The sequence below is a fragment of the Macaca thibetana genome, chromosome 10 (assembly GCF_024542745.1).
Source record: "Macaca thibetana thibetana isolate TM-01 chromosome 10, ASM2454274v1, whole genome shotgun sequence".
Classification (NCBI taxonomy): domain Eukaryota; kingdom Metazoa; phylum Chordata; class Mammalia; order Primates; family Cercopithecidae; genus Macaca; species Macaca thibetana.
In genome coordinates this window covers 58745669-58772061 of record NC_065587.1, presented here as the reverse complement: position 1 = coordinate 58772061, position 26393 = coordinate 58745669, and the positions used below count along the sequence as shown (strand labels likewise).

Genomic DNA, 26393 nt, shown 5'->3' with positions numbered 1-26393 from the left:
CTTTTAGCTCTGTGCCTCAGTTTTTTCATCTGGAAAATGGGGGTAATAAGAGCACTTATAGGGCTGTAATGAGGAAGAAATGAGACAATGTGGATAAAGCAGTTCCATAGTGTTTACTATACACCAACCACTGTTCTAAGTGGTCATTTAATAAACAGCTGTGAGGCCAAACCCACAGGTCCTGAGGGGCAGCTGGGCTGGGACTCTCCCCAGACTCTGGGCACAGGCACAGGTACAGTGTAGGCCAAGGCATGCTGAAGCATGCATGCTCACAGAAATAGGCCTGAGCAGGGCTAGCCTGGGTGACGTCACAGGCGTGTGCCTTGTGTGGGTGCTGGGCTGCTCCTCCCAGACAGCGCAGCTGCACGTATTGCCATTCACACCCACACACCCATATATATGCTGAGCTGGGGGAAGCCCACACAGACCACACCCTCTGCATGCCCTGTTTTTCCTGCACCTCCTTTGGTGGAAGGAGGCAACTGAGGCCTGGGATGCTGGCCCAGAAGTCCCAGGAGGAAATGGGCCCTGTTCTCTGATTACAGGCCTGGCAATGGGCTGAAAACTCAAGCTCTTGTTGGCAGGGATTTCTTGAGCCCCTGGAGGTCCAGCCCCAGAGGCAAAAGTAAAAGCAAGGAAGACTTACCCTGCACATTAGGAAGCTCCCCCCAAAAAATGGAGAAACAGATTTAAAAAGTGTATCGAGCCCACAGGCTGCCTTTGTCAGCATGGGAAGCTCAACGAGGGCTGCAGCACTTAGGAGGGTGCCTCCTGTAAAAAACAGGATCAGACAGCCAGAGAGGGGCCCCATTCAGCCCCTGCCCGCCTTCCTGGCCTCATCACTCCCTATCCCCTCCTCAGTCAGGAAACTCTAGCTTTGTAACCCTAAATTCAACAACCTCTTCCTGGCCTCAGGGCCTTTGTACATGCTGTTACCTCTACTTGGAACGTATGTTTCTCCAACCCACCTTTAATAATTCACCTCGCCATTGACTCACTTCCTTTAGACCTCTGCTGCGGTCTGAAGAGATCTCGACCCAATGTTTTTCCTCCTAGCCCTCATCACAATTGTCTTTATGTAACAGAGTGTTTAATGTCTGAACTCCCGGAGAGCTGGCGCTGGGTCTCTCTTGTGCTCCTAACTCATGTTGTCAAGGCCCAACACAGGGAAGAGCAGGGTCCACAGAACTTTAAGCCTAAGCCAGTTCAAGCCACACTCTGTGAGCATTCACGTTCTGCTGGATTTCCCTGTGCCCTAGGCCAGCAGTGAGCATGCCTCCCCTCACCCATGCTGATTAACCAGAGAGCCTCCATGCCCACTGACTACTGACCACCAGGACTTACCTAAGCCAGTGGATCTCCTGTGAGGCAGAAAACTCATGGAGTCAGGTCGACTTGGTTCTAATTCCCACCTAGTTATGTTAGTTATGGGGCTTTGGGGCAAATTGTAGAACTTCTCCGAATCTGTTTCTCATCAGTAAACTGCAGACCATCATTCCTCATTAGAGGATAATTATGAGATCAGGTGTGACCACAGGTGCATGCCTTCAGCACAGGGTCTATGCCAGCTCCCTCCCGCCCACGTAAAGGCCTGCCACTAGGTGGCAGTCCATCTCAGCTACCCCACCGCTCCCTAGGCCACAGAAGCTGGCTAGGACAAAGTGTCTCAAAGTCATGCTGAATTCTGAGCTTCTTAGGGGATGCACTTGAGGATATCAACGTAACACACAAGTTTCCACTACAGCAAGACAAAGTCAGAAGCAGCAGCCCCAGGTCACTATCCAGCTGAGTAGGTTGCCTGAGCACACACTCTTACATACTTACAAACTCTAGTCCTACTATCCCACAAATCCCAGGAAGCCTGGCTCTTTCTCTGGCATCAGCTGGAAGCTCTGTTGGGCTTCTCACCTCTGAAATGCAGTAAGTTGTCCTGCTGTGTCTGGCAGCCGACCCACTGCCTGGCTCAACATATCAGACTCCACTGAGACCGTTGGTGTCCTCGATTTTGGCGGTGCTGACAGCGGCAGATAGATTGCAGGGGTGAGTTTCAAGAATGGCTTCAGAAAGACGAAGAGTATGAATTATTCCATAACCAGAAAAAGGCCTTGTGGCTGGAGAATGGAGAGTGAAGGATCACTTGTGAGAGATGAAACTGGTGAGATGGGCAGGTCATATAGAACCTGCTAGGCCAAGCTGCGAGTGTGGATTTTAGGTGCAATAGGAATTCATGGAGGGTTTTAGGCTGGATGTAGGGGATCATTATTTAATTTCATTGTAAAGACTTAAAGCATGGAGAATAGATCCAGGCAAAACAAAAGTGAATAGTCTGGGTGACAGGAGATGGGGCCTTCAGCTTGTGGGTTCAGTGAACAGATCTTGATGGATTGGAGGTGAGGCAGAGGGAGCAAAGTTATCTGCAAGGTTTTTGGCCTTCCAACTTAGAGGAGTTTAGCGCCACGTTCTGAGAAAGTGAAGACTGGAAAGAACCGTTTGGGGAGGGAAGGTGAGCTGCTAAGGTGGGGGGATGTGGCACATGCAGTGGGATGCTGGGGCCTGGAACGTAGGGGAGATGCAGGTTTGGAGTCATCGGTGCCTGTGTGGCGGGTAAAGCCAGGGGAAAGGTCAGGTCGCCTTGGGATCTGGCCTAGCACTGAGTGCAGAGGAAGAGAAGCTTCTGAGATCGAGAAGCAGCGGCCACAGGAGGAGGAGGAAAGTAAGGCGGGGAAAATCAAAGTTCAGGAGAGCATTTGCAGGAGGGGCGCCCGGGATCAGACTCCAGTCCCGCCGCGTGGAGACGGAGCGTACAGAGGCCCATGCGAAGGACAGACACAAAGGCCCTGGGAGCTGCAGGTCAGGCCGCTGGGCAGCGCGGCCGCGGACTTAACGCCCCTGCAAGGGGCTGAGGGGAACTCTCCGAACGAAAGGACCACTGAAGGCCACCCTGGCAGCAGAGGCGGAACAGACAGACGTGGGTCCGGCCGTCCCAAGAGCGGCCAGGGGCCAGCCCCGCGCTGCCGGGGGGGCGGGACGTGTCGGCTGTCCATCAGTGCCTGCGGCCAATCCGCAGGCGGCCCCGCCCCCGCCCCTCTCAGGAGAGGGCGCGCGGAGAACCCGCTGCCACCGCCGGTGTGAGGCGGCCCGTCCTGGCTCCCTTCGCCGGGAAGCCCGCCCAGGTAACTGGGTTTGGCCAGGCATGCCCGGAGGACGCGCCACCTCTTCGCGTCCCGTCCTGGTCGCTGCATGGGCGGTGTTCGGGACGCGGGGGCTGCGTCTGTGCGGGACCGCGGGCTGGCAGACGCCCGTGCGAGTACGCCTGACTGACGCGCCGGCTGCGGGGCCTGCGGCCTGTGGGCGGGGCTGCCGTGCGTGACAGGGCCGCTCGTGGCCGCCGGGCTGTGTCCGGGGCCGCGTGAGAAAGCTCTGCGGGACTGAGGGCTGGGTGGGTCGACCGGGAACGGCGCGCGCTCCCGCCGCCATCGAGCCTCCGTCCCCGCCTGCGGCCTGTCTGGGGGTCGTGGGGCGCAGGCGCAGCGGGCCGGCGGGCGGGGGTCCTCCCCACGGGTGCGCGGGCGCCTTTGTTCCCGGCGCGCGAGCGGGGCGGGGCCTCAGGGCCGCCCCGCCCCGCCCTGCCGCGCTCAGGCCCCGCCCCGTGTCCGCCTGCAGGAGCAGCCGCCGGGTCCCGCTCGTCGGCCGCCTCAGCCTCAGCCCCAACCTCAGCCGGCGTCGTTGCGCCTGCTCCCGGGCCGTCCCGGCCTGTGCCGTCGCCGCCCCCAGCGTCGGAGCCATGGCGGGCGCCGCATCCCCCTGCGCCAACGGCTGCGGGCCCGGCGCGCCCTCGGACGCCGAGGTGCTGCACCTCTGCCGCAGCCTCGAGGTGGGCACCGTCATGACTTTGTTCTACTCCAAGAAGTCGCAGCGACCCGAGCGGAAGACCTTCCAGGTCAAGCTGGAGACGCGCCAGATCACGTGGAGCCGGGGCGCCGACAAGATAGAGGGGGCCAGTAAGTGCGCCCCCTTCCTGCTTGGGCCCGCCGCGCGCTGGGGTCGTGGGAGCCCGGCCCAACTGCCTGCGCCCCGGCCGGCCGCCCCAGCGACTTGGGCAAACTTTCGGGCCTTCCCCCACCCCCTCGGGGCCCCGCCCCCGCTTCGTCTCGGGTGGTCACTGGGGGCGGGGGGCATCCGGGTCCTCGGTCACCTGACAGGACACCCCCTCCCCCAGCTGGGGGGAGTTACTGTTCCTGGAGCTTTGCCCTGAGGCCTAAAAATCCTCGCGGGCTGGAGATCTGCGGTGCGGGCATCGGGCCCCCCCAGACCCTGGGAGTGGTGGTGGCATCGTTGAGGGGAGCTAAGGCAGCGGCCCCAACCCAGCACGGGAACCTGGGGCCTGACCAGACGGTCCCTGCCCACCACTCTTTTTCCAGAAAGAGCAGTCTGTGAAACTCTCCGGGCCCCCAGGCTGGGCTCTTGGTTGCAAAGGAACCTTTGGGTTCCCTAAGTAGAACTTAGGCAGATGTTGGGTAGGGCTGGTCTTGGAGCAGAGCCGGGCCTACTCATCTCCCTCTGGGGGAGAGGGAGGAAGGTGGTCTTGTTTGGTTTGGAGAAGCCTGAGAGAAGGCAGTGGCTGTTTTTTTTGTTTTTGTTTTGTTTTGTTTTGTTTTTAATGCTACTTTTGTCCCAAAGCTGAGTTTTGGAAGCCTATGTGGGTGGGCAGACACTCAGTGCCAGAACAGGGACTCCCCTTGCCCTGGGAAGCACGTTCCCAGAAGATGGGCCCCATAAAGGCCTGTCCCAGCGCCTTGGAGTCAGGTACTCTTCTCAGGAGTGCAGCTAGTTTGGAGTCTAGCCCTTTGTCCTCTGTCCGGTGGCTTCAGGGAGCGGGAGCGGCTTCTCTTGGTTTCCTGCCTTTTCGCCTTCCCAGGCCTGAGCTTGGCTGCTTTTGTGCTGGTCTGTAGTGGGAGGAGGGAGTTGGGGGATTTTGAAAAACCCCAGATCTTTGAGAGTTGTTCCACTTAGCGCGTGCCTGTGCTGTGGTCGCATGGGCACTCTGCTTTGCCACTCCATTCCCCCGCCTCTCAGTGTGAAGAGATGGTGTGTCTGCAACTCCAGACTAGGTTGCTTCTTGCAGGGACCCCCGGAGACTGGGGTTAGAGAGACCCGGGCTCAGAACCAGGTCTGTGTGAAGGAGGGGGATCAGGAAGTGACACCCCAAAGGGGGGTCCCACAGACCTTCTTGGGTATGGTGTGCATGTGTGTAGATGGTTGAGGAGATTGGGAGGAAGGAAGGTCTTGTGGTGAGGCAGCCAGCCATCCTCAGCTACAAACTCCAGATCTGACACAGATCTAACGCAGCTGCTCAACTTAGAAATGGCAGCCGCCTTCCTCAGTGCCCCCACTGACCCTGTCAGCCACTGGGAGAATATTTTAGTGACTTGAGAGCCTGTGGATTCCAAAGTAGAGGAAGGATGGGCACTGCAAAGAGCTGAGATAATCCTGGGAACGTCACTCAGGCATCAGACTCCAGGCATGGTCCCCTTCCTTGCTCCCTATGCTGTGTTGAGTTGGTGGCACTGGCTGAAAGTTCTCAAGAGATCTCCTGGGTAACAGACTGCATTTTAAACCATGCATATTAGCAGGCAATAAATGTACCACAGTGGTTGATGGCAAGTCTGGATTTGAAGCCCATATATTTGTTGTATGTTTCCCAGCCAGTTACTTACCTTCTCTGAGCCTTGATTTCCTCATCTGTAAAATGGGGGTAGTAATATATCCACTATATATGGTTGCTCCAGGATCAAATGAGACAATTCATGTAAAAATATCTAGCATTGTCTGACACATAAATGTTTAATAAATGTGAGCTGTTATTAGTAATAACATTAACAATAGACCATGGCTGCCCTTCAAGACCCTCAACTGGGAATGGTGAGGGGGTGAGGTGTGGCTGGAGGTAAGGGTGAAGGTGCAGGAAGGGAGGAGGATGGTGACCAAATTCACATTTCACTTAGATTGCTACTCAGAAAAAGGCAGGAAACGGTTTTGTTTTGCCTCAACCCATGTGCCCACTCACCCACCCACCATGTAAAACAGTGTTTCTTTAGAGAAAGTGTTTGGAGTTGTGCACATTTGACTCCTGGGTGTGACCTTTCTTGTTTGTAAGTTGGGGCCTGAACAGAAAAGGGGTGCAGAGAGGGCATGATCTATCATGCCTCAGGTCTTTGGGGGATGGAGGCAGGCACACAGAGGACCTGATAACCCCCTACCCAGCAGTGAGCAGGTGGGTCAGCCAGAGGTGTACACATTCAGTGATCTCATCAGTTAGCTAGGATTTGACAGGCCTGGAGGGTAGGCAAAGGATGTAGGAGGACCCTGGGTCTTGGATTTTGGGGACTCAAATTGAAAGGAGCCTGGATGAAAAGTCTGGTTGATGCCTGTGTGTTCAGACTTTACTAATGGAGGCTTCCACTGAAGCCTGCCCTGTTTCTGTCCATTCATGGGCTCTCCTTGTTGGTAGGTTCTGATTCCTGCGGCCTCTGAGGAGGTTGGACTGCCAGCCGGGTTTTCTGCCACCTGGACTCTTGCCCAAGTGCCTCAAGTATCTGGCCTTTCCTGCTGACCCTACCAGGGTACCAGCAGTGCCTGAAGCCCGGCCAAAGAGAGAGACACTGCGCTACCTTCAGGGTGTCGGTGGACCTGAGGGAGAGACAGTGTGGTTTAAGGAGCACTCATATGTAAGACCTATTTCTGCCCTGACTCTGTGCCCTCTCGCGTCAGCACTTGTGAAATGGAGCTGACACCTGCTGATTTCTAGGGTGGTCATTTGGCTCAAAGGCGGGGTGGGGAAGTGCTTAGGTGTTGACAAGTTTGGTTGTCCTGGTGGTATGACAGGAACCAGGTTGGTGTTTGGCCTTTTATGTTGCAGATACTGACATAAATGAATAAAATTCAGTTACGTAGAGTTCCAGCTGAGTGCTATCGAGACCTTTCGTCCCATTTTACATATGAGGAAATGGAAATGGAGAATCGTTTGTGCCCAAGGTGTTGTAAGTGTCAGTGTGTGCCAGGGCCTCAGCTGGGGCCAGCTCACTAGTCAGTGGCTGACTAGCAACCCCAAGACCATGTTCCCTGTGATCTACGTGGCTCCTCTGTGAGACACCTTTGTGCTCAGGCCGTGCATTACAGGGCAAAGACAGCTTTGGCTTTGGTATCCCAAGACAGCCTCAGCCTCTCTAGGCTCTGGCTCCACACTTTTTCTTCTGGTGTCTTCTGAGTTGAGATGGTTCAGACTCGTGTTTAATGAGGTTGTCCATTTGAGGGTCTTTGTGGGCCCAGTAAACACTGGTGTAGACACTGGAGGTACTCTGTGAATACTGACTGAGCATGTCCTTGGGGACTTCTGGGGCCTAATCTTCTGTCTTTGGCTGATTCTTCACTAGATACTTTTCTAGATGCCAGGCCCTCTCAGGTAAATGAATATGGGTGCTTGCTTTTAGGGAAACGAAAACAGGCAATGACAATTGTGAGCAGTACCTTTGATGAAGAGGGTGAGGGTGGCGGAAGAAAACAGCTAACCGCCTTGATGAGGCAGGTGGGCTCAGAAGGGAGGTAGTAGTGGAACCAGCTGGCTGGGGCTTGACCCCTGTGGCTGGGGAGCAGACCACACCAGGAGGTCTGCTCCGAGGGCTAGGCCCACAGCACGGGAGAGGGCAAGGCCCAGGCCGGTGTCATCAAGGGTTTTCTTTGTACTAGCTGTTACTCCCAGTGGGAGAGGGGCAAGAGCACATGTCCGGATCTCCAGAGCTAGCCATCCCTGCCTGTGTGTTTCCTGTCTGAATGTAGTTTTTTCCAAGGGAAGTCAGACCTTTTAGTGTTTCCTCAGCACCCCAGGCTTGCCCTGATGTGTGGGTTTCCAGGCCCCCCGCCCAGCTGGGATCCTCTGTTTCCTGTGAACCTAGGAAAAGGGCCTGCTTCACAGATAACTGGAGGAGCTGAGCACACCCAGTCCTGGGACCCACAACACCTCCAGCTTCTCTCCGGACTCTGCATGTATGTGTACATAGATGCACAGGATTCAGTTGGAGTTTAGAGATCTTGACTACCAGCTTTGCTCTGGGTAGCTTCTTGGAATGAGGCACATTTATTAATATTTGCAATAAGTATTATTATACCTCCAATTCACCCAGTGCTAGGCAGCAAGGATTCAAAAGTTTATTGAGACATGGTTTGTGCCATTGAGGAACTCTTGGAATAGACAGATGTAGAGGCATGTGATTATAACCCTGTGTGTTACATGCCATAATATAAAAGCCTCTGCCAAGAACTGTGAGGAGCTCTGCCAGGAAGGCATTAAAGGAGAGGTGACCTTTGAGGTGGGCCTTGAATTACTGAGGCACCTGCCTGTGCCGAGGCTGAGGAACTGGGAATCACTCCGTGCAGGGGTAGGGAACAGAGTTGGTGTGGTAGAGAGGAGGCTGGGACTGGTTGGAGACAGCTGTAGCCCTGGCGTGCCGTGCCCAGCAGATTACACTCAGTTCTGGAGGCAGCGGGAGTCAGCAGAGGCTGTAGTGGGACTGACTTGCCTCTGTCTGGGAGACCACAGTGGCAGTGGTTTGTCAGGCAGGTGTTGGGGAGGGAGGCCAGTGAGCTCCTCCAGTTTGCAGGAGAGAACTGATGAGGGCCCAGATAAGACCTTCTTGCTGAGGCAGGGTGGGGATGCCATGGTGGTGGATGGGAGAAGGGCTGGGTCTTGAGGGGTGAGACAGAGCTTAGTAGTTAAGCATTTGGGCCCTAGACTTTGCTTGAATTAAAATCCTGTTGTGCAGCTTACTTGCTCTGTGACCTTAAAGCATGTGGCTTTACCTCTCTGGGCTGCTTATCTGTAAAAGGGATAGTATCAAATGGCATTTATTTTATAAGGTTTTTGTGAGCATTTGATGAGAACCTGTATAAAGTGCCTAGCATGATGTGTGGCACAGTGTAAGTGCTTACTGCGTAGGAACCCTGACAGGACAGAGATGAGGATTAAGTTCCCAGGAGGACCTAGTGGGGAGAAGAGCGAATGCACCTGTTGTCCTAAGGGACTGGTGCCTGGCCACCAAGCCCTTTGATTCAGAGGCAAGGAGGCCTGCCCATCCTCTCTTGCAGCTCTCAGCAATCCCTCTATTGTCAGGGCTCTTTCCCACTGCTGGTTTTGCGGGGAGACACGGCAGTTGGCTGGAAGCAGCTGCTTTGGGTGGTAACCCTTTCTGTGGAGTGAAGGTATGATATTGTCCTATTTCTAAGTGCCTAGCCCAGGACGCTATCTGGAGAGACCTTGTCTTCCAGGAAGTGCTCTAATGCCACAGCCTTGATGTGGTAGGGCCTGCCTCTGCTGTCACTGTTCTGTGTCAGTCTCCGTTAACTCACAGCATCTCTTCTCACTCTGTGCCTTTTCCTGTGGGACGTTGCTTCAAGGAGACCACAGATGATAAGTTGGAGGGAGGGAGTGAGGCCTGAGATTGCAAAGGCCTGATATTAGAAGACTGATTTTTTTCCCCTTTCCACTTGCTTTGTTAGAACTAGAGAATTCGCTGCAGACTTTGAGGAGAGTCGTAGGAGAGATGGGTGTGGGACAGGAGGATGGGAATGTTCTGGTGCCCCTTGTAGAGCGCCTTGTTTAGAGGAGCATGGGAACAGTGCCTCCTTGGAGGGAATCTCGCAGAGCAGCATGTTTACAGGTGGCAAGACTCAAGGTGGAGCCATGGGTGAGGATTGGCTTCGGGCTGCCGTTGACCATATCGTCCCACCTTGCTGGTAATTGAGCTTAAGTGCCTGGAGATTTGTGGCTAGAGCTGGTCAGATTTGGGTTCAGGTCTCAGCTCTTACTGTGACCTTGGGCAGATTACTTTTCCCTGTCTGAAACTGATCTTTAGCTGTAAAAGTAATTTCTTCTCACAGAGCTGTATATTAATAATAAGGGAGATTGTATGTCAGAGTAAGAGATTTTATGTGAAAAGTACCCAGCACAACATTTGTCACTTAGTGACCACTTAACAGTATTCATTTCCTTTACTCTCACCTTCATTAACTACAGAGCTCCAATTCTCCACCACTGAGCTCGGCCACAAGTGGCTGCTCCAACAACCTGGGCTAGGAGTCTGTTTCCTGCTCGCTTTCTGTGTTCCTTCCCTGAGTCTGCACACAGAGGACTGGGGCATCAAAAAACTCGGGAATTTGAACAGCATATTGGGAGTTCATGGAACATTTTCTCACCTGTTGTATTGTTTGAACTTCCCAGTAGCTCCATGAATCCATGGAGGACAGGAGTTACTATCTCTCTCTTACAGAGGAAAAAACCAACGTCCTGAGGGTAAGGTCACATAGCAAGTTCGTGGTAGATCCTAGGATTTCTGATTCCTGCTATAGTATTCAGTTTATTCTCCCATTCTGGTGCAAGTGACAATAAGATGGACTGTTCTATAGGAACAGAGGGTTATTTTTTTTGTTTTGTTTTTCTTCCCTCTGGCCACATGTGTTTGACCAGCCTAGGCTTCCATCTGTGGACAAGCTGGACTTATTGCCTCAATTTCAAAACCCGTCCTGCACTCATCCTTGCCACAACCCTGGTGTCGAGATGCTTGGCCCACCCAGACCTTTCCCACACTCGTACATGGAGGTGAATGTAGCCGCTGTTTGGGAACGGGGTACAGAAGAGCCTCACCCTCTTGACTTGCTGGTTCGTGGTGACACTTCGAACATGGGAACCTGGGGCTCCGTGCCCCAGATGTCCTGAGAAGGGCTTTGCCAGGATTCTCTATGACAACTCAAGAGCGTGCATTCATTCATATGCTCCTTAATTTGTCATACATTTATTGTGGGCCTTGCTACTGTGTTTTGGGCATGTTGAGTTGGATGTGATTACTCCAGCCTCTGACTTGTTCATGGTGGCAGTAGATCTCTAGCCTGGTTTGTGTTTCATCTCACCATAGCTACTCTCCTTAAAAAAACAAAAAAACTAGCTTTCTTGGGCCTCAGTGGCTCATTGAATAAGTGAGACACTACTTGTGCTTCCCTGGCTTTAGACTCTGGCATTTGCTAACTGTGCCAAGCACTGTGGAGACCAGAAGTAGACATAAGGTTAGGGTAGATACAGCCAGAAAGGAGATAAATAGCCAGACAGATAAAATACTTATAAGATTCGGTGAGTTCTATGAAGGAAATAAGCAAGAGGCTGCTCTGTCAGGGTAGGCGAGGGTGTGCTGTGCTAACAAATGGTGCCCACATATCAATGGCTGGCAACAAGGAATGTTAATTTCCCCTATTTGCTATGTGTGCTGACCTACACCACCATCCCTGGAGAGTGGCCTCAGTGATTCTGGGTGAGGCCTCTAGCACAGAGCCTGAACACCCTGGGTAAACTAGGCTGGAGAGGGATTTGGAGTATGGAGGTTTAGAAGGAATTAATTTCTATGACTTAGGATGCATGTGGTGGGTGTGGCTTTGCTGTTACAGAGTAGAGTGCTGCCTGTGTGGGTCAAGAGACTGCCTTGGCTGACATCTTTGAAATAGGTATCTTTGTGTGGCCCTCGCCTAATTGTTATCTCTCTGCCATAGCCGCCCCCCCTTCCCCACTGACCCATGCCCCTACTTGAGCTGCCTGCTGAGCCTACTCTGTTGTGGCCACAGTATCCTGCTGCCACCCAGAGTTTGAGTTTCTCGCTACTTCTGCCACTCATCACAGCTGCTTCCCAGAGCTTTGCTGGGTGTGCTGGAGTCTCCAGAGAAAGTGGGGAATATGGGTGCCTAGAGACCTCTGGTGGGTGTTTTCAGCCCCTAGAGAGTAGAGAAAGAAGTGTGAGAAGGGGTTCGTCCCCGAATATTCTGTATTTTCGGGGAAGAAGCAGTGGGGACAGTGGAGTTGGTTGCCTTAAGAGAGGCTATGGTCCCAAGAGATGGGACTTGGAGAGTCTCTACTTGCATTCCTGGCTAAGCCCTTAATATTCTCCCACCCCTCCTTGCAAGACTAGTTCCTTTTGAGGTAGTGCTTGGCTAGCTTTTGAGAGGCTGCAGTGGCTGTGTGCCCAGGCTTAAGTCCTAGCTTTCTCCCCACTCTTTACCTCCTAGGAACCGGGCCCATCCTGGGGGAGGCAGGGAGGAGCTCCTTTTTATAGTCCACATGTAGGCTTTGTGTATAGGCCCTGCTGCTTCCTTCCGGCCCTGGCCCTTCCTGGTGTTGGCCGGTGGCCCTGGCTTCAGCAAGACTCAGGATGCAGAGTAAACGGGGCGGGGCGTGCTCCTGCAGAAGACTGGCATCCCTTTTTACTGAGCCCAGGCCTGGCACAGAGGAGGCTGGAGTTGGGAAGCAAGAAAAGGAGGTGACCCAGTCCTTGATCCTGAGAAGCTTGTGATCTGGACCATGCAGAAAACCACTAATGCCCAGGGCTGGCAGGAGACAGCTGTGCCTAAAGTGCTGTAGGCTGAGCCTGAGGGCCAAGACGGCATCGCCTTTCTCCCTGTAGCAGCCCATCCTACCCACTGGGGTCCCTCCACCTGCCAGCTGGCAGACAGGTGTTGGGTAAAGGATCTGTACAAAGGCTGTGAGGGGCCTGGGTGCAAGGCAGCAAGGCTTGGGTATGGTGGAGAGTGGGCGGTCTCACTGATGTTCTGAGCCCTGACAGTGAACAGCTGGCCAGACTGGTGAGGGGTTGGGCCATGGCGAGTTTGGCCACTTGTTTGTGTGTGTTTAGTTCTTCCTCGGCACAGGTGGGGAGTTCACTTTGGGGTTGGCTTCCTGTTTTCTTGGACACCTGGGGATATGGTTGAGTTAAAATGTCCTGAGGGAAATGATTGTTGAGGGCATGGGCCTGGGTCATAGTGTCCTTGGCTTGGCCTTGCCCGTGGTAGGAGTCGGGTATTGACCACACTGGGTTCTGGCTGTGTAGGTATGGGTGTGTGCTGGGAGAATTCCAACCCCACCTTGACTTCAGCCTAAGACCCAGAGAGTGTGGGCCTGAGTTCACAGGGTGACTAACCCTAGGAAGGAGTGAAGGAGAGCTCTAGTTGGCCATAGGTTCCACAGGTTTCTCAACTTATCAGGAGGTGAGCTAAGGAATACAACTCCATTCCCTCAGTTGGGAGGTTGGGCAGCAATGGGGGCAGGGGTGATGGTCCTTCTCTGAGGCGCTGAAGACCCACTTTATGGTCACTCCGTCCTGCCTGATAGTCCACCAGCTGTTTGGAGGCAGCTTCCCTCTTTCTGCCCTAGTCACTTCCTCCCCCTTCAACAGTAATTGAGTATAATGTGCTTGTGTTAGCTTGTTCATCCTAACTAGGACTGTGGGCTTTTCTTGGGAGTTCTTAGCATATCCACCAAGGAGGTTAGAAAAGGTAACATGTCACTTTGTTAAGAATTTTGCTGAGGGCCTTTTGAGGCCAGCAGTGAAACACAGCATTCCCTCTAGTGAGAACAGAATGTCTGTTGCCAGACTGATTCCAAGAGGATGGCCTGGTTCTGGCCTGAGAACTGGTCTACACTGGAAGCATGAAGCTCCATACAATCATGTGTGCTAGTAAAGGTTGGGAAAGCAGCTGTCCTAAGCAGGTAAAACCATAGGGTATTCAACTTCAACTTGGGAGAAAGAAATCCAAGGCAGCCGTCTCTCTCAATAGGGGAGATGAGTTCAAAGAATTTAAGCTGGGCTGGGCACGGTAGCCCACACCTGTAATCCCAGCACTTTGGGAGGCTGAGGCAGGTGGATCACGAGGTCAGGAGCTCAAGACCAGCCTGGCCAAGGTGGTGAAACCCCATCTCTACTAAAAATACAAAAATTAGCCAGGCGTGGTGGCGGGTGCCTGTAACCCAGCTACTCGGGAAGCTGAGGCAGGATAATTGCTTGAAACCAGGAGGAAGAGGTTGTAATGAGCCAAGATCGCACCACTGCACTCTAGCCTGGGCGACAGAGCGAGACTCTGTCTCTTAAAAAAAAAAAAAAAAAAAAAAAAAGAATTTAAGCTGGGCTTTCTGGGCAGGCAGTGAGTGAATGAGAGATCCCTGGCACCTTGGAGTGAGGTCAGAGACTAGATCACTCACTGGGGCCCTGTTTCCCAGGAAGCAAAAAGGGGACAGGAGAGTGGCTTGGCTTGGGCTGGCATGGCCCAAAGGGAGTACAGCCAGATGCTGTGGCAGCTGGGTCAAGCAGCTCTAAAACAGGAGAGCCTAGTGGGTTCTGCTGAATGAAGCAGGATGTCTCAGCAAGCAGGCCTCTGACCTGATGACTTCCAGTCATTATTTAGAATGTCTCCAACCCCACAGATTTACTCTGTTGGAGGCTTAAGGACTAAACCCACATTTACCGTCCAAGAGGTGGCAGTAACACAGAAATCAAAGAGGCAGAAGCCAAGGTTGGGGTGGTGAGACATCATGAGGTTCAGGGAGTGGCAGAGGGGAAGGCCTCTCTTCTCCCTCTCCCACTCATCTCCCTACCGCAGCCCCTATTGCTCTGACACTTCCTCCACCACTATGAGTCCTAGGCCCCTATTGTTTCCTTCTAGGAGGGAGACCCCAGATTTTTATTTCTTCTCCCAACCCATTCCATTTCCTCTCCCTTGTGAGAGGGCTCTGCACAGACAGGGCAGCAGAGAGAAACTTGGAGATGTGCTGGGCTGTGGTCAGTAGGGCCTCATTTATCTAGTGAGCAGGAACAGGTTGTATAGCAGTGATGCTTTCATTACATTTTTCTTGAATAAGGTCCCCAAAACCTTATTAAGTTTCTGGTAGGCATGGGGCATTGAAGATGACAGACATGGTGCAGTCTCTCAAGAAGTTTGCACTCTAGTAGAGAAGACAATCAGACAGCCTTAAAATACATGTATGGCTACTACTGTAATGAATACTGTGAAGCAGGAGTGCGCTACGCAACCTGGAGTCCTCTCCATCCTCCCCTTCTGTCTGTGCTGGCCCTGCTTGGCCACTTCCAACAAGGATTCTGAGGCATTACAGAGCACACGTCTAGGGTACAGGCAGTCTTGGCTTTGAAGTATTGTTGGCTTTGCCACTCACCAACTGCCACCTTAGGTAAGTGAATTAACCTCTTTGTGCTCAGTTTCCTCACCCGGGAATCGGGGATCCTCATACCTACTTCATAGTGTTATTTGCAAGGATAAAATATAAGGCAGTTTTTAATCCTTGTAAGGCAATCTTATCGAGAGCTTTACACAGTGTCTATGCAAAGTAAATATGCAAGAAATGAGTGTTAGGATGCCAGATGCTGCTGTTGCTCATCGTCTCTTCCCAGCCAGAAGAGGTAGTAACTACTTCATCCTCTACTTCTCAGCTTCTCATAGTATTTGTCTGTGGACTCTAACGTAGGGTATCTAGCATAATACTCATATCTAATTTTTCTTTCCACATTCAAGCTCCTTGAGGTAGTTGTATTCCAAGTACCTAGTTTAATGTCTCTCATGTAGGTGCTCAGAATATATGGTTAATTTTGAATAATAAAGCCAGTAGGACTTGTCAGAGGGCTGGAATGAGGGTTGGTGAGAGAGAAGGAGATGCGAAGGATCAGTCTGAAGTTTGGAGTTTGGGTACCTGTTTGAATGGTGATGCTTTTAGCTGACCCAGGGGGTATGGCAGGAGGCCTGAGTTCTGGTGAGAGAAGACAGTGTTTGGTTTTGAGGGGTTGCCTTTGAGGTGTTTCAAGATAAAAGAGTGGAGATAGCAAGTAGGCAGCTGAATTGAAGGATCTGAAGCTTAAGAGGAGAGGACTAGGCTAGAGACCTGTTTGTGAATTATCTGTATATAGGAGGTAATTAAGGGTGTGGGCATGGCTGACACTGATGAGGAAGAAGGCAGAGCACTGGAAGAGAGTACCTTGGCCTGAGCCTTGACCAAGGCCATTGCTAAATGCAGGTAAGCCTGTAGCTCACAAAGAATCATGACAACCAGGTTGTGCAGGAGAAATCAAGGGCAGAGCTTCAAGGAGACAGGGTGTGATCACCCGTGTTGATTGCTCTGAGGGATCAGGAAGGAGGATAGATAAGTGACTGATGGGTCAGGCACGGTTCTTCATGCCTGTAATCCCAGCTCTTTGGGAGGCCAAGACCGGCGAGTCATTTGAGCCCAGGAGTTCAAGAACAGCCTGGGCAACATGGCAAAACACCATATCTGCAAAAAATATAATTAGCCTCGTGTCCTGGTTTGCCTGTAGTCCCAGCTATGCGAGAGGCCCAGGTGGGAGGATCATCTGCATCTGGGGAGGTAGAGGCTACAGTGAGCCCTGGTGGTACCACTGCACTCCAGCCTGGACAACAGAGTGACTTGTGGGCCAGGCATGGTGGCTTACACCTGTAATCCCAGCACTTTGGGAGGCTGAGGTGAGAGGATCACTTGAGGCCAGGAGTTCGAGGCAAGCTTGGGCAACATAGCGAGACCTCACGTCTATAAAATATAAAGAAAAAATTTAAAAGTAACTTATACCCAGTGCTCTGGTTCTCCAAGTAGCCTGAGTATACTATGTGGGGGAGCAATTTGTGAGGGACTGTTTTTGTCCTGGGCATTCCTGAGACATGGCCCTGGTGGGTCCCCAGTCTCTCTCCTGTAGCCAGGAGCCTGGCATACACAGGCTGTCTAGAAAGAACTTAGGCAGCATCAGTCTGCAAGGGAGGCAGAGTTTGGAGCACACTAAACTACTGACCCAGAAGGCTGACCCATGACTGCCTGGAGAATCTTCTGGGCTTGTGCAGAAAAGTTGGGGAAAGCCACTTTTCCCTACTGTGGCAGTCAAGGTTGGTATGGACCATCTTCCCTCCCTTCTCATCCATGATTCTCTGAATGCCCTGTTTGTGAAACGTAGTGGACTCCTGCACCTCTGTCTTGTTTTCCATGAACCCCTCTGCCCAATGTGTGCTTGTCAGCCCTCCAGACCTACCTTTTACAGAGCACTCCAAGACTTTGCTACACACACACTCGGCTCCACAGACATGTCCCTGTTCTGCTTTTTGCATTACCTCATAGTTATCTGCTTCCCCATCTGTTTCCTCCATCAGGCAGGGGTTTTCTCAAAGGCAGGAACTCAAATGCCTTATTGATCTCTGTTTCCCTAGGACCCAGCCCAGGGCCTGACATGGAGTAGATAGATGCCTGATAAATATTTGATCAGATGATGGAATGACTGAATAAGCCAAATAGATCACTGTTGAGTGCTCTTCCAGCTTTGATTTATCTGGGTGGGACCTCCTTTCCCTTCCTTCCTTTAGATTCTGTTAATACCTCTGAAATAGGTAAGATTAATTTAGAATCCTAGGGAAGAGGGCTGCCTGCCTGGATGGTACAAAGGCTGGCTATGGCTGCTCTGTGTGTCTCTGTATACCCAGTGTCGGGGATAGCAGCTGCTGTGGGGACACTGCAGAGTGTCCCAGTTCTGCCATGACTCACCATATGACCATGACAAGACCCTTTGGACCCTCTGTTTCCTCATTGTTTCAAAGAGATTTGTCTAGAATCTAGACGAAGCTTGTCCAACTCGCTGCCCACGGGTCTGGTTTGAAGGCAACTGCTGCACAGGAATGGGAAGGACAGTAAGCCCCACCCACCATCGCCTTCCTTCCCTTTGCCATATAACCCTGTGACCCCGCAAGTCCCTGAACCCAGATCCTTGTTTGTAAAATGGAAATGGATAGCTACCCACCCTCCCACTTTGGCCTTCCTTTGGTGGCAGCCAGATGTGCTCAGGGAAACCTCAGATTTGTGAGTAGGTTTCTACTGGGAGGCAGAAGGAGGAATATTATAGTCTCAGGAAGAGAGAGGAATGAGAGGGAGAGAAGAACTCTCACTCTTTCCACAGGCTTTGGGCATACACAGCCAGCTTGGGAATTGCTGACCATCCTGTGGCCTGGCTACTACTGCATCAGGCTTTCTTCCCACCTTTGTCCAGGTTCTGTCTTTGTCTCTTCTTTGGCTACCTCCATCCTTTTCCTTCAGAGCTGCAAAAACCTTGCCAAAGCCGTATAGTCCTGATGGTGCAGAGCCCCTGTGCCTCTGGCTCCTGTGAAGGGGGATCTGTAGTGCAGTGTCTGCCCTACCCCACAGGGAGTTGTATAGGAACTTGAGGAGGGGTGACTGAGGTAGGGGGCCAGAAGTGGCCCAGATGATAGTCACTTCTGCTGGAACTTTTCTTTGTCCATCTTTCAGCATCCTCTGGTGGAGAAGGCTTAGCTCCATTAATGCTCTCCTAGGTCCGGGCTGTGTATTTTCTTTGGTACGGGAGTGGGGAACTGGGAGGGGCTCATCTGTTTGCCACATGCTACATGTGGAGAGGGTGATTGGTGAGAGGTCATTTTGGAGAAGATCTACACACCTCTTCTGACCCCCGGGACCACTCTCCTGAATCTCCTGGTGGTCTTGGCTTAGGGCCCAGCAGGGCGTGAGTGCTCAGCATCCTGCTGCTTTTACTGTTCTGTTTTTCCCAAAGCTCTGTTGGCTTCCCATGGTTCCCACTGGCTATAGGAATCTTTGTGTTGGGACCTCCCAGTGTTTCCAGACTGTACTGGCACCCAGGGGTCACATTGCCCTCAACTGTGCCTGCTCCTTCTTTTTCTGTTCCCATTGTTACCTCACTGACCACTGCATTTTCAGTATTTGTTGTAGCCCCACAGCCTCTGTGGCCCACTGTGCCACCTCTTCCAGGAAGCCATCCTTGATACCATCTTTCTGGTACCATGTTTGAGCATCTGTGGCCTTTGCTGCCTGTTAGATAATTAGCTCTGGAATCTAACTCCCATGTGTTTACTCCTGCTCTTAAGTACTCTAAACATTTTGAGGCCTCTCCAGGCCCTGGGTTTGTGTTGGACTGGTAGGGAATGGAGAGAAGAGTCAAATGTGGTTTGTTCCTTGGAGAATCTCATAGGCCAGTGGCCTAAGACACCAGGGAAGCACCAGTAGGTGTGACAAGTGGTGACACACAAGAGAGGAGGGGGCACCTAGTGTGCCCCTGGCCTGGGCCTGGTGGGGGCTTAAGTGAGGAGGTAGGAGTGGCTTGTGAGGCAGGAGGGAGTATGGGGAGACATGGGCTGGAGTCTGTGTTGTGTTAATTGAACTTGGACCCTTTTGAGGAGGGCTGGGCTTTTGCTGCCTTCTTCCAGTGCTCTCTGCAGAGTGGGGCACACAGGCCTTGAGGGGTTCTGGGGTCCACAGCCCACAGGTAGGGGCAGTAAAAACCCCCAGAAGGGAAGGAACCTGTCCAGGAAATCTTCGCTTACCTCTTTGAAGCTCCTTAGATTTTAAAGAGACCTTTCATACTTACTATGAGTTGCAATTTTTTTAAGTTATAAAATTTTTTTACTCCACGCATGTTTAAATGGATAGTTTTTGCTACCATTTACATCAATTAGCTTACACACTTCGCGTTTTGTGTTTTTGTTTTGTGTTTTTAGAGAAAGGGTCTTGCTTCATTGGCCAGGCTGGAGTATAGTACTGTGATCATAGCTCATAGAGCTTCCTACTCTTCTGCAGCCTCAAACTCTTGGGCTCAAGTGATCTTTCCCACTGCCTCCCAAGTAGCTGGGAGTACAGGCATGTGCTACCATGTCTAGCTAAGTTTTTTTAATTTTTATTTTTTGCAGAGGTGGGGTCTTCCTCTGTTATCTAGACTGGTCTTGAACTCCTGGCCTCAAGCAGTCCTCTTGCGTCAGCCTTCTAAACTGAGCGTATGCACTTTATAAAGGGAAAACGCTCTCTTAATTTCAGACAGGGCATGGTGGCTCATGCTTCTAATCCCAGCACTTCGGGAGGCTGAGGCAGGCGAATCACTGAAGGTCAGGAGTTTGAGAGCAGCTGGCCAACATGGTGAAACCTTGTCTCTATTAAAAATACAAAAATCAGCTGGGCAAGGTGGCGTGCTCCTGTAATCCAAGCTACTTGGGAGGCTGAGGTACGAGAATCACTTGAACCCCGGAGGCGGAGGTTGCAGTGAGCCGAGATTGCACCACTGCACTCCAGCCTGGGCAACAGGGCGAGACACCCAGACCCAGAGAAATATTTCAGTGAAAGCTTGTTTCATGTTCAGAAATTTGGGATACTTTTTGTTATGGTTTTCTTGGCCGTATCTCCATCATTTAGTGGGTTTAGTTTTCAATATGTCCTCCTGTCCCTTTCTGATTAAATCACTTTTGTATCTCTAACCTCGTTGGCATCTCAGTGTAGTCCAATGAAGGAGGTGCCAGGAGTGGTGATTCTATTTTGCAAATGAAGAAAATGAGGCTCAGAGAGATGGGTCCAGGCCTCCTGCCCACCTTGCCAGTGCTTTTGCTCATAATACCTCTCTACATCCTTTTTGCCTTATGAGTGGTTAACAAGCTTATAAATTTGGGGGACCTCTGTCGGGCTATTTGAAAGTGGATTTTTTGAGCACAGGGGACACTAGGACGCAGGTTCCAACAAGAAGATTAGGTCTAATTTAGGGTCTTGCATTTGATGGTTGGGCTCCCTCTCCCCCTTCTCGGGTCTGCCATGTGTCTTCCCCCTAGGGCAGGATTGGCTGGCTCTCACTGGCTGTGCTCTGAGGAGCCCTGCCTTTGCTCTTCTCTTTCTCTTCCCTAGGGTTTCCACTGTCCTTGAACTCTGCCTGGGCAACAGGAATACTGCCCTTATGCACATCCCTGTGGTGGCCAGACAGAGTGGTTATCCCACTTTACTGGACAGGAGGGGAGCTGGTGACAGGCCTGCAACTTGGCCTGATGTCTCGGGGGAGTTGGGGTGGGAGTCAAAGACAGGAAGCAGCCCTACCTTCAGAAGAGCCAGGCACACAGATGGGTCCTCTGTGGTTATTGTCTTCCCCCTTTCCCAGGTTCCAGACTGGCTGCCCACCATATAGCTTGTCCCTTTGACAGCACCCTGTCTCCCCAGTCAGTGGACTGGGTGCTGTCCCAGGATGGGGGTTTACTCTTCTGCAGAGGCAGGTTCTCAGCTGGCCCTGAGGGTTGTATAGCTTCACAGCTCCCCGAGTGCTTGGGCATAGGGTGGCTCAGATGAGGAAACAGGCTCCTTTTAAAGGGAAAGCAACTGCCATTACTGGCATGTCCAAAAGGCGGATGCTCTCCAGGACTGCATGGTCCAGAAGCTCCGCTCTGAGTAACTGCTGGTCTCTAATGTCTGTGGTCTTAGGCCAGGAGTCTGTCCCTGGGCTGAGAAGGGAGGGGAGAAGAGGGAAGAGATGGAAAAGGAACATTGCCCTTCCCAGTCTCCCTGGCCTCATCATATAAGCTTTTATTTTACAAATTCAGTCTTGTGGCATTTTGCCTCAATGCTTAGAGCTGGCCCCAGGTGCCAGGCAGCAGGCACATTTCCTTCTGCCCAGAAAACAAAACACAAATGAATTCGAGGTTGGGCGTGGTAGGGCAGGCCAAGGCTGACCTTCCTATGTGGGTATCTGTGAGGTAGTATGCCTACAAGTAAGGGTCTGTTGTGTGTCTACTCCCACAAAATCCTTCATCTTATGATGAAATAGAGAGGACTGCAGACTTGCCAAGGCCTCGCTATATGCTTGAAGCCAGGATTTGAAACTTGATCTTTAGGGGTGCACATGACTCAGACTATTGGTGAGTGTGCAGGTGGGGCACTGCAGGCTCAGGAAGCAGCATGTCTGCATATGCTTATCTGTACACAAGTCCATAAGAGTCCCCCTTCTCCCCATACAATGCCCCCATCCCTGCCAGACTTCTTTTTGAGCTGGGGAAATAGCTGCTTGTATTCTTCTCTTCATGGACCAGCTTTATTTCACCTAAGTTTGGGTTTGCACCTGGTGGGGCCCTGGCAAGTGGCCTTATTTATCTCCACTATTGTCAGCTTTTGTAGGCTCCATGTCAGTGGCACTAGGCACACATACATGTGGGCTGTCTCCAGACTTCCCTATTACCAGCACTTCCCAGCATGGCCCTCACAGCAACCATGTGAGGTAAGAGGAATTTCCAGTTTCCTGATGGGGAAACTGAGGCCGAAAGAGTGAGGGACTGCCAGGGCCTCATAGCTAGAGTTTAAGAGCTATGTGGTTCTCCTCACTAAGCGGGAAGGGGATGGTCAGGGAAGGCTTCTTGAAAGAGCAGGAGAAGGCAGATCTTTACTAGGGCAGGGAGCAGAGCAAGGCCCCCAGGATTCTGCCTGGGGCACTGGGAAGCCTGGCTTATGAGAAGGTTCTCAGTCCTCTGAGCTGACATGTGATATACAGGCCAGGCACAGGTTTGTGTGGTCCCTCACTACTTCAGAGCCCCTCAAGAAAGACAGTCTGTTTCTTCATGAGAGTTTGTGGGCAGTTAAGAGACTAAATCCCCCTCACTGCCCCGAGCAGCTTATCTTGTCACTGTCTACCATAGCTGCTTTTGAAATGGTAATGCCCAGGCCATTCCTGAAGCCCAGGCAGCATTCACTGTGGGCTTGGGGACATGGTGCCATTCCTGAAGCCTGGGCAGCTGTCGCTATGGGCCTGGGGACCTGGTGCTGGGCAAAGTGAATATGCTGCAGCCCTGATGGGCTGTGCTGGCTGGGCTGTGCCCTCTTGGGTCAAGGCGAGCCTGGGCGTCAGGCCTTTGTCGTCATGCTACATATCAAGCCTCTGGGCTGCTACTTGGGGGATCCTGCCCTTGTTCTCAAAGAGTTCCTCCTTCTCACTTCCCCATCTTCTTCACAGTGAGGGCCTCTTATTACCCCTGGCTTTTCTTTTCCCCCAGAGTTCCCCTGAATGTTGTTCTCTCATGGTTCTGAGTGGGGAGGAGTGCTAGGTCATGGATTTCTGGATATAAGGTGTGACTTTCTTACTCCCCTAAGTAGTTCTCCCCTTCTCAAGCTCCCAAGTTCTGGGACGATCTCGTTTCTTGCCCTCCTGACTAATGGCAGGGAGGTCTAACCCAGACTGTGCCAGACTGGATCAGTCTGTCTCACCTGCAACCAGGGCAGAGGCCATTCCTCTCTGGGGAGTCTCGTGAATTCCTGGGGACCAGCCCTGGCTCTCTCAGGAAAGAAGATGCTGCCATATTTGTTCTGGGAGGCAGGAGGATGAGGGGTGAGGTTGGGAGGTAGCACAGGATGTGGCTTTCAAGAACCTAGTAGAGCATCTCACTGTGCTGCCAGGACCAGGCTGGTGCCTCCTTATGGAAGACAGTACAAGGGACCAGGTGTGGCCAACAGGAACTTGGGAGCGTTGGATGCCTGACCTGGAGCTGCACTGTGCCCACCTGGTCCCTATCTCAGGCAGCTGTTCTGCCTTCAACTGATGGAAATATGCGCAGGAGTACAGGCCTGTTGAGTGTGTGTGTGTGTGTGTGTGTGTGTGTGTGTGTGTGTGTGTGTACAGTCACACTCACCTTTGCAAGAAGGTGTGGGAGGGGGATGACAGCAGCTCCACACCGGAAGAGCAGACTGGTTTCTGTTTCAAAAGGCAGAGTTTGTGGTTGTTCTGCAGTTTCTGATCTAGCCATTTCCCCTGATGGAAGCTCCTCCTTCTGTCCTTGGAAGCCCTGTGTTCTCGGTTAGGTCTTTTATGGCCCAGTTCTCCCTCCCTCTGTTTCTACCTGAGTATAACTATTCTTTTTTTTTTTTTTTTTACCATCCCTATTTGATTTTCCCTCCCTCTGCCTGTGTACCTGCTTTTTTCATTTCTTCTTTCAGTCATTAAGCAAGCCCTGGAGGGGTCCTGCCTGGCCTTAGGTGTATAAGCAATGTATGTACATGTTTGTATACAAGAGGCATCAAGTGTATGAGTACCACAGGAAGGAACTTCTCAGTTGGGCCCTTGGTGAAAGAGAAGGGAGCCTGGGAGGTGGACATTTCCAGACTAGGAATCAAGATGAAATAGGGATAGGAAGCAACAGCTATTCTTGCCCTAGGTATGGCTTAGTGGGGATGGAGCAGAGAGGGTGAGAGGGCAAAAGCTGGGGAGGTAAATTCCTGAGCCCTGTCACAAAGAGCCCTCAAGGCCATAGAAGATGTTTGTTTTCCTTAGACTGGCAATGGGCAGCCTCGGGAGGGGCTTAAATGAGGTCTAAGGGGGTCAGAATAATGTTTTATGAAGAGCCAGAAGACTGGGGAAGGATGGCTGATTGGTGAGAACCGGGGGCAGGGAAAACAGCAGGAAAGGCAGGATTCTCAGCTGGAGGACAGGCTGGAGGGGTTTGCTGAGGGGTTAGGTGGTTCCAGGTAGAACCAGGAGTGTGTCAGGGATCTAGGGTTAGGGCCAGGAGCAATGCCCACTGTTCCCGGTGGGATAGATGTGGAGTTCTGTGGCAGTTGCTAGAGGGACAGGACAAGAAGAGAGCATCTGGGGGAGTTGGGCTGTTAGGACATTCCAGCTAGGTTGGTGTGCAGTTTGGGCTGGAAGGGCTCCTGGGGTGGGGGCTGGCCAGGCAAATGCTGGCACTGCATCTGGCTCCAAAGTTACCAGGCCAGTCTGGGTTTAGAGCATTTCAAGAGGCTTCAGAGCTTAGGGAATACTCAAAGAAAGTCATCGCTGTTGGCTAAGCCAAGCTTTTTTCCTTTGACCTAATCTACCTTAAATTGGTGACTTCTGGGCTGGAATGTCTGCCCTCCGGCCAGCGGGCAGCCCCTCCCTGTGCTGGAGAGTGTGTCAGAGCCTGTGCACCTTTGCTGAGGGAGCAGAGGAGTCCATTGGATGGGCTCCCTCCATGACCCACATACAGTGCTGAGTGTTTCTAGCTGTTACAACTTTTGATCTTACCAACATCTTTCTGATGCTATTGTATGCTACTCTTTTATGTTACTCACTTCACAAGTGTAGCAGTGAGGTCAGAGCGGCTGTCACTTTATTGAGATCACATAGATGTGAGGTGGAGCTAGGATTTTAGTTCAGCCAGTCTCGCCCAGAGCTTGTGCATGTTTTTTCTACCACCCTGCCTTCTAGAGAAACTCAGTCAAACCCTTTGCTTTACAGATGGTAAAACTGAGACTGAGAAGTTAAATGAGTGAACTCGTCATTGTCTCAAGTTTCAGTGGCTGAGGCAGGTCATCTGCTATTCAAGCCCCTGTACCTCTCTGATTACGCCCTGTGAAGTCCAAGGGAGCATGCAAGGGCCTTGGATAGCTATGATAAGGAAATGGTCCCAGGCAAAACGGTGGTCTGGGTCCAGGATGACTGTTGCTCTTGGACAGCCGATGCCTTGGTCATGGGATGGAGTGGGGATTAGGCCCTTTGCTGAGACTGGTGTGGGGATGTCTTAAGCAATTAGGCATTTCAGGGATGCACCAGTCCTCTGGGCCTGAGCCTAATTCCCAGGGATCCTGAGGCCCATCTTGACCTACCCAGCCCTGCCTCTGGGACTTTATGATTTGATTGGTGTGTACCTCGTCTCAGGAAGTGGTCCTCATGAACAGCCTTGGGTCCCTATTTCTCCTTCTGGAGTCCAGCTGTTTCGCAGGTCAAAATGTCTCAGTGAGGGAACAAAGATAGGAAAGGGACACCCCACAGAACCGCCTTTGCCCCATATGGCCCTCTCTGACGTCTCAGCCCTTACTTAGCAAAGGCCTATCCCTAGACTCAACCCAGCCCTCTTATTACCCAGAGTGACTGAGTGGTCTTGGCTCTGCCTCTGGGGTTCTTCCCTGAAAGACAGTGTAAGAATGAGGAAACCGGCGGGGCGCGGTGGCTCAAGCCTGTAATCCCAGCACTTTGGGAGGCCGAGATAGGCAGATCATGAGGTCAGGAGATCGAGACCATCCTGGCTAACACGGTGAAACCCCGTCTCTACTAAAAAGTACAAAAAACTAGCTGGGCGAGGTGGCGGGCGTCTGCAGTCCCAGCTACTCAGGAGGCTGAGGCAGGAGAAGGGCATAAACCCGGGAGGCGGAGCTTGCAGTGAGCTGAGATCCAGCCACTGCACTCCAGCCTGGGCGACAGAGCGAGACTCCATCTCAGGAAAAAAAAAAAAAAAAAAATGAGGAAACTAGGCTGCCCTCCTTTCGGTATTGACTCTGGGAGAGCCCAGCTTGATCTTGGCCTCTTTGCTACCTTCCTAGTTGATATTCGAGAAATCAAGGAGATTCGCCCAGGGAAGACCTCACGAGACTTTGATCGCTATCAAGAGGACCCCGCTTTCCGGCCGGACCAGTCACACTGCTTTGTCATTCTCTATGGAATGGAATTCCGTCTGAAGACGCTGAGCCTGCAAGGTGGGAGTCAAGGGGGTGGAGAAGGTAGGGGATAGTTAGGGGATTGCCCGCTCATTCCTGCCCAGTGGGAGGTATGTGCCCTCGGTGCAGCTGATGATACCTTGCTCACAGCCACATCTGAGGATGAAGTGAACATGTGGATCAAGGGCTTAACTTGGCTGATGGAGGATACATTGCAGGCACCCACACCCCTGCAGATTGAGAGGTAAGAACCACTCCTGAAGGGGTTAGGGCTGGGAGCATTAGG

The 26393-nt window shown here is 52.1% G+C and overlaps 1 protein-coding gene across 3 annotated transcripts in view; it reads left to right on the top strand.

Moving 5' to 3' along the window:
• The window catches only part of PLCG1 (phospholipase C gamma 1), a 431655-nt gene that overhangs the window by 389620 nt on the left and 15642 nt on the right, over window positions 1-26393 (top strand). For 2 of the 3 annotated variants that reach the window (XM_050806627.1, XM_050806626.1), the window contains exons 1-4: window positions 3082-3173; window positions 3664-4001; window positions 25994-26146; window positions 26258-26351. In XM_050806627.1, coding sequence (XP_050662584.1) covers window positions 3785-4001; window positions 25994-26146; window positions 26258-26351 — 464 coding nt within the window. In that variant the 5' untranslated portion in view covers window positions 3082-3173; window positions 3664-3784. Of the gene's footprint in view, window positions 1-3081; window positions 3174-3633; window positions 4002-25993; window positions 26147-26257; window positions 26352-26393 lie in introns of those variants that run through there. The other variant, XM_050806628.1, reaches the window with a different exon arrangement.